Source organism: Rhipicephalus sanguineus, chromosome 10 (assembly GCF_013339695.2).
Source record: "Rhipicephalus sanguineus isolate Rsan-2018 chromosome 10, BIME_Rsan_1.4, whole genome shotgun sequence".
NCBI classification, from domain to species: domain Eukaryota; kingdom Metazoa; phylum Arthropoda; class Arachnida; order Ixodida; family Ixodidae; genus Rhipicephalus; species Rhipicephalus sanguineus.
Window position 1 is genome coordinate 75000887 of NC_051185.1, and position 18377 is coordinate 75019263.

The 18377-nt window shown below is 47.4% G+C and overlaps 1 protein-coding gene and 1 long non-coding RNA gene across 2 annotated transcripts; one reads left to right on the forward strand and one right to left on the reverse strand.

The window, feature by feature from the left end:
- Positions 1–3617: 3617 nt before the first annotated feature.
- LOC125760119 (uncharacterized) lies at positions 3618–9489 on the reverse strand. Its single transcript, XR_007417784.1, has 2 exons — positions 9143–9489; positions 3618–3814 (listed from the first exon to the last, which is right to left on the reverse strand). It is a non-coding gene; the product is annotated as an uncharacterized LOC125760119 (long non-coding RNA).
- Positions 9490–9830: 341 nt separating this feature from the next.
- On the forward strand, positions 9831–13628 carry LOC119406504 (uncharacterized). The gene is made up of 5 exons (XM_037673243.1): positions 9831–10533; positions 10631–10881; positions 11011–11913; positions 12484–13061; positions 13238–13628. Exons 1-5 carry the CDS (start codon positions 9831–9833, stop codon positions 13626–13628), a joined length of 2826 nt encoding a protein of 941 aa, XP_037529171.1.
- The last annotated feature ends 4749 nt before the right edge of the window (positions 13629–18377 follow it).

Genomic DNA, 18377 nt, shown 5'->3' on the forward strand with positions numbered 1-18377 from the left:
AACCAATTAGGGGACATTCTGATCGTTAAGATTTTACTGTCACGGATTCTGTTTATGGCGCGCGCACACGCACATGCACACGCGCACATGCACACACGCACACGCACACACGCAAGCACGCACGCACGCTCAAACACACGCACAGACACATACGCGCGCAGACACTCACTCACTCACTCACTCACTCACTCACTCACTCACTCACTCACTCACTCACTCACTCACTCACTCACTCACTCACTCACTCACTCACTCACTCACTCACTCACTCACTCACTCACTCACTCACTCCCTACTCCCGCCCCGATAAACTGCGATTGCAAGAAACCGCTTGTATTAAATATTGAAATCGCCACTTCCAAAGTAAATAGCTGTGTCAGGGAAATGCGGTGAGGGAGTGCGCCAGAGACATCAACTCAAGGAGCCGAAACACCTGCGTTGATGTGGAGCATGGCCGGCCGCGCTCCATGGAAAGCCGAGGGCGAATATACGCAGACACATCTCTTCCAAGGGTGCTTCGTAGTGCGCGCACACACGCACGCACAAGTGAACGGAGAGCAGAGATTCCGCGTCGTACGCAGAGGCGAGCAGCGCTGGTAGCAGCGACTGTTTACGCGTCGACCGATAAGAAGGACGCGAAGTGACTTCGATTAGGCTGCCGTTCCCACGGTCGGCGATTGGTCCAACAGTGTTACGCGTCACCGCGACTGCAGCTGACGAGAGAAGGCTGCGCCGGCTGCGTGCGGTCGGGTGACTCGACGTCGTCGGCACTCCCTGGGCGATGGCTGGCGACACGCGCTCTCACTGCGAGTGCGACCTTCATTCGAGAGATTTACAGTGACACGGAGATGTTTGAAACGCGGCGCAGGCCGGAGCGTAATTCGGTTGCAGCACGTAAAGCGACGCTTCTCTCCTCTGTCATGGGGCCTAATGAAATCGCTAAACTTCATGCCACTGGCGATCCTTTAAGCAGAGCGCCGAAACGAAATAAATTGCACTGTAACTGGAGATATAGAGATATAGGTAACATGGTGATCGAAGTGTCTCGCTAATTGTTTGGGCTCAAGTGGCTGCCGCGGATAAGGTGATAATAAGTTGAAATTAGCCGTTCAAATGGAGCAACTCTTATACATTTCGGATAACGTAAATGGAAACTCGTTTGGAACACCGACTGCCTTCTCTACTGTTGATCACCTGCGCACACATTAAATATGCCTTGTATCGTGTAAATCACACGACAACGATCTGTTCTTTCCCGCCTATATTCTTTAGTCTATGGGTCAGAACACGTACGCGCCACATAAGGGCAACGTTTTATAGCGAAACTATATATAACTCGTCATTCTTAACTGAATCGCGGTCACAATGACTCTCTTCACATTCTTGGTGTGGCCGGATTCATAAGTCAAAGAACCACTGAGCGTGCATGTATAATATTTCTAGCATGTATATTTTTTCTCGAAGGTGAGAGTTAAACCAAGAAACTTAATCGGTTCACTTTCTAGCATCATCATCATCATCATCATCATCATCATCATCATCATCATCAGCCTGTCTACGCCCACTGCAGGGCAAAGGCCTCTCCCATGTTCCGCCATTCAACACGGTCCTGTGCTTTCTGCTGCCACGTTATACCTACAAACTTCTTAATCTCATCTACCCACCTAATTTTCTGTCTCCCCCTCACGCGTTTGCCATCTCTTGGAATCCAGTCAGTTACCCTTAATGACCACCGGTTATCCTGCCGACGTGCTACGTGCCCGGCCCATATCCATTTCTCCTTCTTAATTTCAACTATGATATCCCTAACCCCCGTTTGTTCCCTGACCCACTCTGCTCTCTTCCTCTCTCTTAAGGTTACGCCTATCATTTTCCTTTCCATCGCTCGCTGCGTCGTCCTCAATTTAAGTTGAATCCTCTTTGTAAGTCTCCAGGTTTCTGCTCCGTAGGTAAGTACCGGTAAGATGCAGCTGTTATATACCTTCCTCTTGAGAGATAGTGGTAGACTACCATTCATGATTTGATAATGCTTGCCGAATGAGCCCCATCCCATCCTTATTCTTCTAGTTATTTCACTCTCATGGTTCGGCTCCGCGGTTACTACCTGTCCTAAGTAGACGTACTCCTTTACAACTTCCAGTGTCTCGCCACCTATCGCAAAGCGCTGTTCTCTGCCAAGATTTTTCCACATTACTTTAGTTTTATGCATATTAATTTTCGGACCTACTCTTCTACTTTCCGTATCCAGTTCAGTAATCATGAGCTGTAATTCGTCTCCCGCGTTACTCATCAATGCAATGTCATCAGCGAATCGCAGGTTACTGAGATACTTTCCATTAACTCTTATCCCTAATTCTTCCCAATCTAGGGCCCTGAAAACCGCCTGTAAACACGCGGTGAATAGCATTGGAGAGATCGTGTCTCCCTGTCGTACGCCCTTCTTTATTGGGATTCTAGCGTACTTTCTAGCATACGAAGCGCCAAATTTAGCTCGGGCGATGTTTCATGGAAGGTGGCTAGAATAACTTCGCGGTACTTTTGTCATTTCCGTCTGATCCACAATACTGTATAACACAAGAAAGTCACCCACATAAAAAAAATGAATAGAATCTTGTTGACATTTAAGATTTCTTCAACTAATAAACAAGCACACAAACACATAAAGAAAGAACAACGTGTGCACGATAGGGGTCACCTACGATACATCCTTATTGTGTGATCGAAGACATATACGACACAACAGGAGGGCCCTTACAAAAATCCCATATATGGACTTATATAAAAAAAGCCATATATGGGTATATTAAAAATTGGGCAGATATGGACTTATATGGCCATATAAGGCCATATATGGCCTTATATGGCCATATAACTCCATATCTGCCCAATTTTTAATATACCCATATATGGGCTTTCATATATGGCCTTATATGGCCATATAAGTCCATATCTGCCCAATTTTTAATATACCCATATATGGGCTTTCATATATGACCTTATATGGCCATATAAGTCCATATCTGCCCAATTTTTAATATACCCATATATGGGATCCCTATATAATGTCATATATGGCCATATCTGGCAAATTTTTATATGGCCATATATCAGCTTTTTATATTTTGGGCCGTAATCATAAAATAACAGCGGAAAAGACGATGGACGAACACACAGAGACAGCACGATTTACCGTCGTTGTGATATTTTGGGTGTCATATATTGCTGCACCTGGGCAGTGTAGCATATTAAACATATAAAGACAGGGACCTAGAGCTACTCTACGGTGCACATCTGAGGAACAGTGTTGCCATCAAATAATAAGTCATGTCTCACTGGTACTTATGGAAAGTGTTGGTGTCACCCACTTCGAGAACTGTGGTGGTTCCTATCACTATTTCTATTAGACACCTTACACTGCCACCTAGTCAATTGCGTGAGAAAACTAGTGTGTGAATCTCACAGGGAACCTGTCATTCCTGGAAATATCACATCAATTTATGCAACTGGTTTATCCAACCACATGAAGCCATGTTTATGAAATAATTCGAATTCATTGAATGCATACTGCCTTACTTTCAGAGACATCATAAAAGAAGTGTTAATCAAAACATGTTACCCATATGGGCTGCTGGGGCAGACTCGGACTGTTTAATATTATGCAGCTGCAAAAAACAGTACATGATAACACTTGACGATGGTTGTACATGCAGATGAACCACCGATTTATTCTTTCGGCCTTCTGATAACTTTCAGCATGCCCCGCTCTGCCTTGGAAGAATTAGCTTCAGGATTCTCCGTGTGGAACTCGAACCATCTGAAATAAAGCAAAAGTGAATTTTATTTTAGACAAAATTTTCACACAGGACACAAATACTGAAATCTATTGCCAACGGAACAGTTATGAGGTGGCTGTGCAACCTGCAAAAAGTGGTTAGAGCCCTAACAGATATAACATGCTTATCACATTTCAAGCACTGATATTTAAGCAGAATGTAAATAACATGAGTAGCATAGTTACTCAGCTACAGCGTGCAGCATTTCTTCAAGCAAACAGGTCTGAAAATTCCACACGCATTACAATTCACTACTCGACCAAAACTGTGTTTGTAGCGCTCACAAAAGCAGTAAAGCAATCAACAAGCTGGTGACCAAACAGTTCCCATGTAATGTATAAAGAGTGGCGACAGTAATGTGCTGGTTTAATAGGAAAGCTCATTTAAAAAGCTTTAGGTATAAAATTTTGCCACAACAGATCATGAAATGTGCCCTTCATATTCTGAATATTGCATGCATCAAAGGTTGAATTGGTGAAGTTGAGGCATGATAGCTGCAGACTTATTTAAAAAGCATGCAGTTCATGTGTGAGAATGGTGAAAATAAATATTACGTATCAGGATATGTCACGTCATAAACTCTGTGTGCTGCATTCTTTTCTGGTTTAAAAATAGGAGGCATATGCTGCATTTTTTCCCAGCTTAAAATTGGTTTATGTTGAATTAGGGTGTGTTAAAAACAAGTGGGTGCCAGAACCATCTGTTTGAGAACGTCACCTCTGTATGTCCCAACAGCAAACATGTACATTTTTTTCATTTGCATTATTTTCTCTAAGGGGACCGGGGGGTGTCATATTTTGTGGAACCATCGTCTTGCTTTTCAGCTCCATTTGGTTGCGGCCCTGTGTATTGCTAAGGCTCCTTGAGAAAACACCTCGAGAGAATAAATCAGTTGTTCTTGCATGCTAGATTGGACAGTCATCTATATGCCTGCTTAGCCCACAAGACATCCTTGTGCCTTACTCTGTTCCCTATAACAGGTAATAAACTTTTCCCAATTGAAAACAAGAATGAGGAAGGTTATTTTAGGCAAACTAACTTTTGCTAACTTTCATATTATGAATGTAACAGGTACAGAAGAACTGAGTGATTACAGTGAAAACTCGATCTAACAAAGTGATAAGGATGCTTGAATTATTTTGTTAAACCTGGAAGTGTTCTTTACGCATAGCATACAAGAAATAACCTGTGTAGCTGTATATATCACATCACTAGCAATTTTTTTCCTAAGATATTCTGCTTCAACGTGCTTTACTTCAAATTTCCTCACTTCCTTTACACGAGTCGTGTTTCCTGCATACCAGTCGCGGTCACTCTGCCTTACTACAGTGAACATGTGGCCATGAGAATTTTCTGAAATGCTGCTCTATTAGCGGAGTTACATGCATATGATGATCAAAATGCAGCCCTCCCTCGTTTCACTCTTTCATGCGCTACACTCCATTCGTTAACTTATCTCTCCTCCTGGGCAAGTATTTCTCCTCACCATGCGAGAAGGATAAGCAGCGAATACGCATACCTGCAGGTTCTCTCAGCTGCTGACATGACCAAATTTTCTGGTCACGTCACTACCAACTCTGGTGATACCGAAAGGCCCAAAGAGGAGCACAAGATTGTTTTTTATTCCGTGGCTATGTTTGGCATTGTTTATCGTTGCAAAAGTTTGAACTCGAAGCACACATTTACTTGAAATGTTAAAAATAGTGAAGCTGGTTTTGAGGCCCTTCAGCATTAATTAGATTAATATGGTTCTTTTAGTTAAAATTCAATTAATCTTTTACTGAATCAAGATTCTGATCTAACAGAATCACAAATAGGTAGGTGAGTTGGTTTGGGTTCATAATGAAGGGACAAGGGGGCAACGCTAGGACGAATACAAAGGACGAGAAGACAGGACACAGCGCATGTCCTGTCTTCTTGTCCTTTGTATTCATTCTAGTGCTGCCCCCTTGTCCCTTCATTTTGATCTAAATTTTGAAATAACCATTATTAATTCATACTGATTATTCTAACTTTTTTTCAACAATCACACAAATTACATAAGTCCATTTCTGTTAGCCTATCCATTTCTTAAGCCAATCCTCCAAAGTGGGTGTTGTTCAGAGCACGATGCTCTCAACCATTATTCTGAGAAACACGATTACCGCATCAAGTTCAACAATGCCGGTGAAACTGACACTAAAATTAATCCCATGAAGAGACTTGGAATCATGGGAGCTTCTAAGCTCATATCTGCACAGCCTTCGAGGGCACCAGCAAAAAAGGGCAACACGATTGCATTGATCGTAATGGAAGAAAGTACAACAGAAAAGCACTTGTATCTCAACGGATTTCAGATACAAACATGACTTCCATTTTCTTTACTGGCCACTTGTACTATATACAATTCACCCAGTCTGTATTGTGCTCAGTTGTTTCTTGCGTGCTCCGTCATCTTTTTCTTATCGACATTGTTATGAAGTTGGTGCAGCTGCTGTGTAAGTCTCCCTGGTGTAGACACTCGCCCAGTCTGCTCAGGGAATCTTGCAGAAAATGCCTGTAAGGACTTCTTTTGGCAGCTTGTCTTTTCTCCATATGAGCCCTTGCCCAAGTTTGTACGCAGGAAGGTTAGCAGCCCCAACATCATAATTACACTGTACGCGTCATGAGGTCTCACTTACCCTGGCATGTAAGAAGCGCATTACTTCTGTCGGATACTGGCAGGCCAGGAGGGTTTGGACAAACAGTGTTCCACAGTTTTCATGTACTCAAGAGTGGAACTATTTGTCGAAAAGTACTTTTTAGGTTTGTACATTTAGGAGGTCAGGTCTTCAGGTTTCGTGCAAATGCGACTGTAAACGGTCCAAGAGGGGCAACTGCTGACGTCTGGCAAATGCAGACATTATGCACAGATGAGGAGACATTAAGCTCGGGTACCAGTCCCTGTGTATCCTTTCTGTAAACACTGAAGGAATGCAGTGTTCTGTTGTTCCTGTTTGCCAACTCATCCAAAAGAATCTTAATTTCTAATCTGCTCCATCTCTACTGTGAATTTACTGGAATCTACCCGATGGTTTAACCCTTTCCTTACCAAAGATGAGCTGAGCTCGTCCACACAATTTGTACCGTACCGCTCACACCAAAGACGAGCTAGGCTCGTCCACCCTGAAACAAGCATTTGAAGGCGCCGCAGTTAAGCTACCCTGATTCAATTAGCTGTCTTCTCTTTGGCTTCAACAGATGGCACAGTAAAAAATTTAAAAACATGCTCAAAACATGCATTTTAGTCAAGGAAGGGCTTGATTCTGGCAACTAGAATTAGAAAATGGCATCCTCCTCTGTGCGCAAGAGGTGCGTGCTTGCTTGCAACAGCTCCATTCAAAAAAAAAAAAAGTGCTTGTTTGCCGAAGTGTTGTGAAATGAAGAATTGCAGTTCTCCTGTGAATGCGGCAGTGACTACAAAAAGCAGCATAGTTTCTCTAAACTGCTAGATTCGGATGACGATCGTGCCTCAATACGTCGACAGAGGACGCCGTTAGATGTAACCAAACGCCTACCAGCACGTTAAAGGTTTGTTTTCAAGGACTCGCTAGTCCAATTGCGCTTTACATTTCAAATTTCAAAGAGACATTTTCTGCACTGAAGGCTGGAGATGTTAGGGTGCTTTCCGTGGTGCAGTGCGGTGAAGTCAATCATCTGCATATTTTATAACATACAAAAAATATGTCGCATGTATAATGCTAATAAAGTGTCCTTGAATAATTTTTTTAGTTGTTTCAAGACATTTAGAATCAACCGGCCAAATAAAAAATATGGGTATTTTTGTATCAATTTTGGCCAAAAAAAACTCTCCAGGGAAAGAGTTAAATGGGTGTGAAAGCTTTCAGAGCAGCGCACTTAATCAGGCAAAAACAATAATGTACTATCTGCATCAAATGAAAACCAAACAGCGGCAAGCCTTCACAATGGTACAGTGCGCGCCGTCCTGTCATTACCACTGACAGGCGCGTGCATCCGGTTTGGCCACACTGCGCATACGCGCACCCGTCCCTGGTGATAACTGGACGGCGCACACTATACCATTGCGAAGGCTTGCCGCTGTTCGGGTTTCATTTGATGCAGATAGTACATAACACACAAAAATGCTTGGCTGAAATGTTTGTTTGTTGGGCTGAAAGAAGTGAGGGCGTGATTTTGCAGCCACTGTGACAGTCACCCATTGGCGAGTTGTGGACTTTCACATCAACAATGTCAGTGGGCATGGAAGTATACAGTTCTGGTTACTTATATTATCATTGACATGACCATTGAAGTGCGTACTGCTGCTCTCAACGCTCATCCAGCCCTACAAGAAAGGTCTCAAATTGATGTTCACGACTTGAAGAGGCTCCTCAGTTTTTCCCTGGGCAATAACTACGTGTGTTTCGAAAAGCCCATGTTAAGTGCAAGTCCAAGGCACACCACGAATCTGACAATGCAGTGGCTGGAATATAATTCCATTGCTTCTTTCAGCCCAAAACCAATTATTTTTGTGTGCTATGAATATTATCTTTTTTTGTGTGTGTGATTAATCGCTCTGCTTTGGAAGCTTCCAAATGCATCTAATCTATCAAGTAGATTTCTTTCAGTTCATGGTGGAGATGGAGGCAGACTGGGAACTACCTTTTTTGAATGTATTGGTAAACAGGAATAATGGAGCACTCTCTTTCAATGTTTACAGAAAGAGTATGCATTGCCCAGTACCTGAACATAATGTTGTTCTTCCAAACACTTGTGAAAGGCCAGTAGTTGCCTCCCTATTGAACCGTTACAGACGTATTTGCATGAAACCTGAAGACCTCACTTCCTATTGTAGAAAAAACCAAAAGAACTTGTCGATGAACAGTTACACTCCTGCATTCATGAAAACTGTGGAGCACCATTTGTTTACGCCCTCCCAGCTTCCCGTTGCCTGACAGAAGTAAAACGCTCCAATTTCTTACGTGCCAGCATAAGCAAGACCTCATCATGTGTACTGTGCAAATATAATGTTGACACAATACTTCTTTGCAGATTAGCTGGTTCATACTAAATTCTGGTCTTGCTGCACAAGCAGAAAGAAGAAAAAAGGCCACTCTCTATCCTGTCTCTCTTTTTCCTTCCTTCTGCTTGAGCAGCAAGACTGGATTTCCGGATGACGTTGAGGCTGCTGACATTCCTGTGTAAAAACTGAGGCGTGCACTTGTAAGTGGACGACGTCATTGTCACCATTGCGCTTTTTGTCGAGGTTGCACTTGGATACTATTATTCGGCCTAAGACAGAACAAAAAGAAGACCATTCAGCCACTCACGCTGCCATGCATAAAGTCCCTCCAAGGGCGATGACCTTGATCTTTGCTGAAACAGCAGCATGAGGCACAGGCGATGCTTCAGTTGTGCAATATTTCGTTGTGCGATAGTACTTTTGCTGTTTCTCTGACAGAGAACACCGCCACCGCCACTTTTGGTTTTCCATTTACAGTCGTAAGCCAAGATCGACCTGCACAAGGTCGCAGAAGAGGTTTTTAGAATTTAAAACATGACATCCAAACTTCTGCAGAAGAAACAGCTCCCATTTTGAAGAGGCGAACTCAGGCATTCTTTTCTTAGCAGTTAAGCTCTGCATTTGCAACCTTCATTTTACTTATTTTTCTGAACTGCCACAATCCATCTAAAGCCAACCGTAATGTTCAAGGTGAATGTTTATACTGTATGTGTAGAGGTCGCCACAATTCAGCCTTTTTGATTAGGCCGCCACTGGAGTGTGGCGCCCCCTGTTACTGCCGTGCATCATATATATGTTCGTGCCCCAATAAAGTCTGGGTTACATTTTCGTCCGACGAGCAGCGTGTACGCGTCAGTCTCTGCGTGTCCGTGCCCCTGCGGCACTAACCACGCGACATGGTGTTAGAAGTGGGATGACATCGCGTGACAGTAAGTTCGGAGCGTAGGAATAACGCCCCCCAGCCCGAGGCCTTACCACGACGGCACGGCAGCACGATGGACCTCGAGAACGGCGAGCCGCCAAAACTGTACGGCGTCAACCTTCAGCCACCGGCACCGTTCGACTTCGCGAACCCGGCAACATGGTCGACATGGCTCAGCCGCTACGAAGACTTCACCGCGGTTTCGGGACTGACAAAAGCGTCGGAAGACGTGCAGGTACGCTCGCTACTGTACTGCATGGGCCCGGAGGCACGTCCGCTCCTCGAGACGCTCTCGCTCGACGCCGAGTCGCTCGCCTCGTACCAAGTTGTTGCCGCCCGCTTCACTGAGCACTTCGTGCACCCGGCCAACGAGCTCTACGAGTCGTCGCGGTTCCACAGGCGTGTTCAGCTACCAGGCGAAAGCGTCGACGCGTACTACGCGGAACTGTGCAGGATGGCGAAGCGCTGCAACTACCAGTCAGCTGCTGTCGAGGAAAGGCTCGTACGCGACCGGTTCGTCGTCGGCCTCCGTGACTCTCGCCTCTCGGATCAGCTGTGCCGAAACGCGAAGCTGACGCTCAAGGAGGCATGGACACAGGCCCGTCAGTCCGAAGACGCCGACAAAGAGAAGGAGTTGACCCAGAACCGCACCGAGCACGCACGCGAGCTCAACCTCGACGCCGCGAAAGCCAGCAAGTTCGCCTCTCGTCGCCGCTCCGGAGCTAAGCCTACTACGTCGCAGCCGCCAGCCGAGCGCTCTCGCGAGCCGTCCACGTGTGAATTCTGCGGCCCGCGCGCCTCACCGACGTTCGGACTGCCCGGCTCGACGCTCCGCCTGCTACTTCTGCAAAAAGAAAGGCCACTTCGCTGAAGTTTGCCGCTCGCGGAAGCACCAGCAGAACAAGCTCGGCTCCGTTCACCTGCATGCCGTCGGCACTCCTGCCGCTGCAAAGTTCGTCGACGTGACCGTTGACAACTACACAGCGCAGTTCAAAGTCGACTCCGGCGCCGAAGTATCTGCTGTACCCAGCGACTTCCCTACGCTGCCTGCCAAGCTCGACAAAGTCGACAGTCTGCTCACTGGCCCTGGAGGACAGCCACTTCGCGTGCTAGGCTCGTATCTGGCACGACTTCGGTGGCAAGGAAAAACAAGCTGCCAGCGCCTATACGTAATCCAGTCACTCACTGTGCCTCTTCTAGGACTGCCAGCGCTCCAAGCCCTGAAAGTTGTGAAATTTCTTGACGAACTCAAGACTCCCAAAGCAACGCTGCACGCCGAGCTCTTCAAAGGATTGGGCACTCTCAAGGACGAATACGTTATTCGGCTGAAACCCGATGCCGTGCCCTTCTCGCTAAGCGTCCCCATCCCGTGCCCTTCTCGCAGGATCCCCATCCCGCTGCTCGAGGTCGTCCGCCGCGAGCTGGACAAATTGGAAAGCGCGGGAGTGATCCGCAGGATCGACAAGCCAACTCCATGGTGCTCTGGCCTCGTTGTCGTCAGGAAAGACGATGGTTCCTACCGGCTATGCGTCGACTTGACTCAACTCAACAAAGTCGTCCTCCGCGAACGGCATATTTTGCCAACGGTTGAGCAAGTCCTTGGCCTCCTCGGTGACGCAACAGTTTTTTCAAGGCTGGATGGGACCGCAAGCTTCCATCAGGTGAAGCTTTCTGCCGATTCCCAAGAGCTGACGACATTCATCACCCCATATGGCCGATACTGCTTTTGCCGGCTCCCCTTTGGCATCACCTCCGCTCCCGAGTACTTCCAGAAACAGATGGCAAGAATCCTGGAGGGCCAAGAAGGTGTCGCCAACATGATAGATGACATTCTGGTTTTTGGACGCACCCGCCAGGAGCATGACGCCAGACTGAGCCAGGTGCTATCTCGTCTTGCAAAAGCAGGCATCACGTTGAACGAGGACAAGTGTCGCTTTGGGGTATCTGAAGTCTCCTTCCTCGGTGTTGTCGTCTCAGCTAAGGGTATCAGGCCGGATCCAAGCAAGGTTGAAGCGGTCAAAGCTATGGAAGCTCCCACAGACGTCGCCGGTGTTAGACGACTGCTTGGAATGGTGAATCATCTCGCCAGATTCCTGCCACACATCTCGGACGTCACAGCACCCATCAGAGCCTTGCTGAACAAGTCTGCGAGTTGGGTGTGGCAGCATGAGCAAGAGGCAGCATTCAAGAAGGTCAAAGAACTCTTGACGTCAGACAGGTGCATGGCCAAGTACCACCCGTCGTATGCCACGACAGTGTCCGCAGATGCAAGCTCTTTCGGACTCGGCGCAGTATTGCTGCAAACTCAACCCTCGGGAGAGCGTCGCCCAGTCGCATTCGCTTCGAGGTCAATGACGAGTACCGAACAGCGTTACAGCCAGACCGAAAAAGAAGCTTTGGCAACGACGTGGGCTATCCAAAGGTTCGACGAGTTTGTCCGTGGCATCACCTTCGACGTCGAGACCGACCACCTGCCTCTCGTCTCACTTCTGGGCAAGATGGAACTGGACATGTTGCCGCCTCGTATTCAGAGACTACGGCTCAAGACAATGCAGTACCAGTTTCGCATGCTGCACGTGCCAGGAAAACTGCTAGCAACAGCAGATGCCTTATCACGTATCACCCACAAGGCATCCACTCCTGTAGACACGGTGGAACTCTTCGCAGCACAAGTAGTCGGCTGCATGTCAGAAGTCTTGCCACTCCGCCCTGAAGATGTACGACAGGCACAAGAATCCGATGCAGAGTGCAAGGCCCTCATCTTCTTCTGCCAGCAAGGTTGGCCACGAAAGACCAAGCTACCTCTGCATGTGTCGAAGTATGCCTCCGTGGCGGACGAGCTCTCTGTCTGCGACGGTATCCTGCTGAAAGGCCCCCGGATTGTCATCCCATCGTCTCTTCGGCCAGCGGTCTTGACGCTGTTGCACGAAGGCCATCAGGGCATCAACAGAACCAAAGCCCTAGCTCGGGAGTCAGTTTGGTGGCCGGGTATCTCAGCAGACATCGCCTCTCTCGTCGCCAACTGCGAACAGTGCGCTTTCACCCGGGTGAACCTTGCAGAACCCCTAGTCTCCACAGCTCTACCTGGACGTCCCTGGGAATTTCTCGGAATGGACTTGTTCCATCTCAATGGCCAGACGTTCCTCCTGGTGGTGGACTACTACTCGAGGTTCCCCGAGGTGGTGACCCTGAGAAGCACTACAGCTCGGGCAGTCATCGATGCTCTCAAAAGCATCTTCGCATCTTCAACCATACGACCAGTAGCCCACACTATGCCCGGTCAAACGGAGAGGCAGAGAGGATGGTACGGACAGTCAAGGACCTGTTCCGCAAGTCCAAAGACCCTCACCTCGCTCTGCTCAGTTATCGGGACACTCCGGGAGTCGATGGCTTCAGTCCAGCCCAGCTGTTGATGGGACGTCAGCTGAAAACCAGAGTCCCGAAGCAAAACTCCCAGCTGCATCCCAACTGGCCACCTAGGAAAGATGTCGTCGCCAAGGATGTAGCCTACAAGCGTAAGCAGACAGACGACTACAATAGGCATCACGGAGCTCGAGACCTGTCACCTCTCGAAACGGGTCAGCGTGTGTGGGTGCGCCCTGATCAAGTGCAAGCTACGGTCCTCAGTCCGGGGCAAAGGCCAAGAAGCTACGTGGTTGAAACAGACCGAGGTGGTGTTCTACAGCGCAACCGCCTTCACCTAGTGCCTTTCGTGCCTTCCGCCTCCGGTGAGGAATCGCTGCCAACAGCTGCACAGCAACCATCGCCACCGCAGCAAGTTCTTCAGGAACCTCAGCCTGCCAACAGCGTGGAACCTGCGGTCCCCCCAAGGGCAGCCTTTGCAACATTCCCCAGCAGCCAGGGACCGTAGTGGTGGTGTTACACGAACACGTTACGGCCGGCGCGTTGTTCCGCCGCGCCGTTTGAACTTGTGACATTGTGATGTGTTTGACGTCCTCCATCCTCCCATCAGACTTTCTCAAGGGGGGAGATGTAGAGGTCGCCACAATTCAGCCTTTTGATTAGGCCGCCACTGGAGTGTGGCGCCCCCTGTTACTGCCGTGCATCATATATATGTTCGTGCCCCAATAAAGTCTGGGTTACATTTTCGTCCGAGGAGCAGCGTGTACGCGTCAGTCTCTGCGTGTCCGTGCCCCTGCGGCACTAACCACGCGACAGTATGTAAAGAGAGCACTAAGCTAGGTCACGGCAGCACAACCACAACTCCAGTTAACGGGATATTCTGGGCAGCATTCTTTTTTAAATGGCACATTTGGACACATGATGGTGCAACTACATGAAAGAGATGCAAAAATTACCTCAGGTGATTCCACGAGAGATCGAACATGCCTGTCCAATCGATATTTTTGTTTTGCCTGGGTTTTTATATGTTATGTGGCCACATTCAAAGGCACGGAACCGAAAATATTATTTCCAAAAAACGCTCCCAGCGTGCCAAAAACTATTTGGAGGGGGCCGTGTGGCCATCCTGTTTTAGCTCATCGCATATTTTTGGATTTCACGGGCAAATTTAACGCGCAGTATAAACGTTGTGTTAAAATTTTTTCTGTTGGTTTTATTATGCATTACCATACCTGCCAAGTTTGGAGGACGGAATCCGGGAGATCTACTCAACGGGGGGGGGGGGGGGGGTACTGCGATAGCAATTATATGAACACTGTCAGCGGGATTTTGCGGTCGCCGATGAACATCGCTTCCGCATCATCTGTTTTCACGTGCGAGTAAAAGCGCGCTAGCGCTAGGGACAAATGAAGTTGTAGCAGAGATGAAACGACCCGGCCGTCACCGTCGTGTGAAGGGCACATGCGATACATCGCTCCGCGTGCGAGGCCTGTCGTCGCTTGCTTACCAGTATTTCGTCGGGCAAGGGACATAAGGGGCACGTTGAGACGGGACTCGACAGACATCGGGTAACGGCTACCCTTTTAAGTGCTGGAGCGGCGAAAAGTGCACAGCTACTTCATGAGCAATGAAACTGAAGTGAACATTTGTGTGTACACAAACGCATATCAATACGAAATTATTAACGGCTTGATATAACCTATAGCACCTTTAGGATCAATTTTTAAATTTGCGTGTAGCGTCCCACCTCGCTCACCGTCGACGCAAGGGGGCGCGCAATGGACTGGACGCGCGGGGCAACACTGGATTTCCGGGAGATTTTCCTATGACCCGTACAACCAGGAGAAAACGTTCAAAATCCGGGAGTCTCCGCAGGTAATCGGGAGCTTGGCAGATATGTCATTGCCAACATCGGCATAGAACACTAATACTGCTGCTGCGTCGGCAGTGCCTCGGCTACTGTCCACGAAAGAAAGCGGGCAGATGGCAGAGATTGCATGCATACATTAAACCTTTCTGAAGGCACTGTATTCGTGACCGATGGGTGTTCAGTTCTTGTACTCCAAACATCACGTAACACCACCGTCGAACTCAGAAGTTAGGTGCATATACAGCAGCGTTTTCAAGAGCACACACTAGCCATAGGGAGCGCGCACCGAACGTCTTGCCTGGGCCCGGTGGGCGAGGTGGCTCTCGCTGGTGGCCGACGAGGATGGCCGTGGCGGAGGTGCAGCGGATGCCTGTAGGTGGCTCTTGAGGTCGCCCAGCAGGCCCCGGGGCCAGGTCATGGTGGCAGCGGGGTCGCACCGGCTCAGCTCGCCCGCACCGGCCAGCAAGTGGCTCGAGCTGGCCGTTGACGCTGGACCCTGCGGGGTCTTGCTGTACCTGCGCCAGGGATGCAATCTCTTCTACGCTACCGATAGCATGCTGATCCAGCTGGCCACCCTGAATGCTGACAACTAAGAGTACGAGAAAACGTAGCTGAGATTTTACATGTGCAGCTCATAGTTCTCACAGTAAATCTTCCATGTTTGCGCAACAATATTGTTGCAATGTTGTCATCAAGCCTGTGAAACAGCGAGTTGCCTTATTGAATGAAACTTACAGGTCACTTAAGCTTGCTTAGATTCCAGAACGCACAACCGCTTTTACGCCGTGCATGCATTCTGATGCAATGAGGCTGTTTCACTCAGTAGTACTCAATGAGAGAGCTCAGCAATTTTCCGATACCATAGGTGCGCCTTTCATCAATTGAGCAACACACTGTCAAGAATCAATACAATGTGGTACTCGTGATCATAATGTGGACGATAAAAGTTTGATGCACCTGCATGCATTGAGGCTGGCAGTTGAACAATTGTTTATCGCATTGTGTCAAAAGCTGAGTGAAATGGGTCTTCCATTGCCCTCTTGAGAAAGTTATAAACAAGCCACTGGGACAACACAGTTAGCCGAAGTAATGGCCCTCACATGATGGGAAGCCAAACAATGTCGCTTAACATGTGTTATCTCACAGCTGTGATTTGTACAAACGCACGGATGTTGCAATTTCACAGACTCTCGTTACCTCTGTTTCATATAGCAGCACTGTCATCCATAATGACCAGGAATGAGCAATGCAAGTACTATAGCTATCGTACAAATGTGTGATGCCTTTTTCCGGCATGCACAACATTACAAATGGTGTACACTTAGCTCAGAGAGGGTAATAAAACATTGTAATTATATACTGATGCGATTCCGACCTTACAAGATAATGTAATTTGGACTAAATATAAGCCATACAATGAACACCAGATAGATGAAATATAGAAGGAGTGCAGTATTGTACTATTTCAAGACTGCATAAATTGGTATGATGACATCCTGGCTAGACATGGTTAGTACCGTACAGGACACAGCAAACTGTATAATGCATATCAACGAGAGTCTGATGAAGGGCAGGGATATTTAATAGAGTGGTCAACTTCGCACATTCCCACTTCTCTTTGTTAAGAAATATTCTTTACTACAAATATTCACAAGTGTTTTGCAAGGTACTAGCCAAGTTGTTCAATGAAGTGAACAAAAATATTGCCTAATTATAAGTACTGCTGGTGACTGGTTCCCTCTAAGGAGATGCCATATCGGCAGCATTTTTCTTTTTTCGAGAATACTACGTGTTCTAGTTATAATGGAAAACCTGAACATTTGTGAGATGCAGCTGGGCGCATACCTCAAGTAATAATAATGAAAAAAGAAAGAACCAGGCAAGTTACACTTAATGCAAGACGCCAGTCAGAACAAGGACAACTTGCAAATGTGCCAACACAGAACAGCCACAAAGAAATGTGAGATTGTACAAATCCATCGAACAAAAACAAGTGAACCATGCACGCCATGTTCAGCGCAAAACAGGAACACGAAAACACAAGGAAGTGCACGACACAAGCGCTGTCTAACAACTGTCAGTTGTTAGTCAGCGCTTGTGTCGTGCACTTCCTTGTGTTTTCGTGTTCCTGTTTTGCGCTGAACATGGCGAGTACGTTCCAACTAGCCCAATTTGCCACCTTACTTCAGTGAACCATGCACCAAGTCAAACAAATCTCTCGCACAGGTTTCTGCTACACCTTTCACAACCGAGCAGCATGCAAGGTGGAGGTAAGAGTGAGCAGGTTCTGTATCGAGTGTCCAAGTGAAAATAAAATAAGCCAGTAAATAAGTTTGAGGAGTGCAGGATAATGTGTAAACACTTTGAGCAAGTACCTTTCGGCCGCCAGGTTGTCCCGTCTGTACGAGTCCCTCCGTCTGCGACAAAACAGGGCAGCTATTTCACTCGACATACGTGAAATTCGAGAAGAAGCTTGAGTGCCTCAATGCTGCGTACAGATGGAACATTTCTAGAACAAGTCTAGCTGGCGTGACATGCAGCTTCCCAGAATCCAACACTCGTTTAAACGATGATGGTGAAACTTGCATAGCATTCATTCTGCACTAAGGAGTTACGAAGCAGAAACTGGACCCCAATAACATCCTGCTCGAATACCATGGCAAGAAAATAAAACATTCATGACAGAAGTTGAAGTGAGAGCCGTCGATTGCAGAAGGCCCCTTGTCAATTGCACCGCAGTGCCCACAACAAAATTGTGCATTCACGAGTGTGACATCGGTACGTACATCAACACTGAATAAACAAATTATATGCTCTGCTGGGCTGACTGATATTGCCATTACAACAAGCTTACTCTCCAATGAGTCAGTGTGCGTCCACGCGGTCAGTCTTAAACACTGATTCAAGACTGCAACTACGGTGATTTCTTGAAAGGCCACTCTCCAAGATAAATTGGTTGCTAGTCAACGGAATGCACTGTTTGCTGAACGAGAGCTGACATTCAAGGCGCTTGCAAAATCGCCCTGGACAGGGATAGCCATAGGCATCGGTGCACATAGTCGTGGGCCGACCGCATCAAGACCACAGACAAGCTAAGCCCAAAGAAAGCAGAGGTCAGCAAGTGCAAAAAAATGTGAAAGAGGGAACACTCGTCTGGATTCCATTTGTTGGAAGTGTTTGGAAGTAGGTCATTTGAAAAGCATGTGCCCAAGTGCTAGAGCGAGAGCACGCATGTGCTTGATGTTCTGATTAAGAACATTTGGTTAATGCAACCCATGAAGCGAGTTGAAAGGCACACAGTGAACACTGCGGCAATGGCTGTTACTCCACGGCATCTCAGTTCTCAAGAGTGAAACGTAAACTGTGCAACACCTACACTGGGTGGCA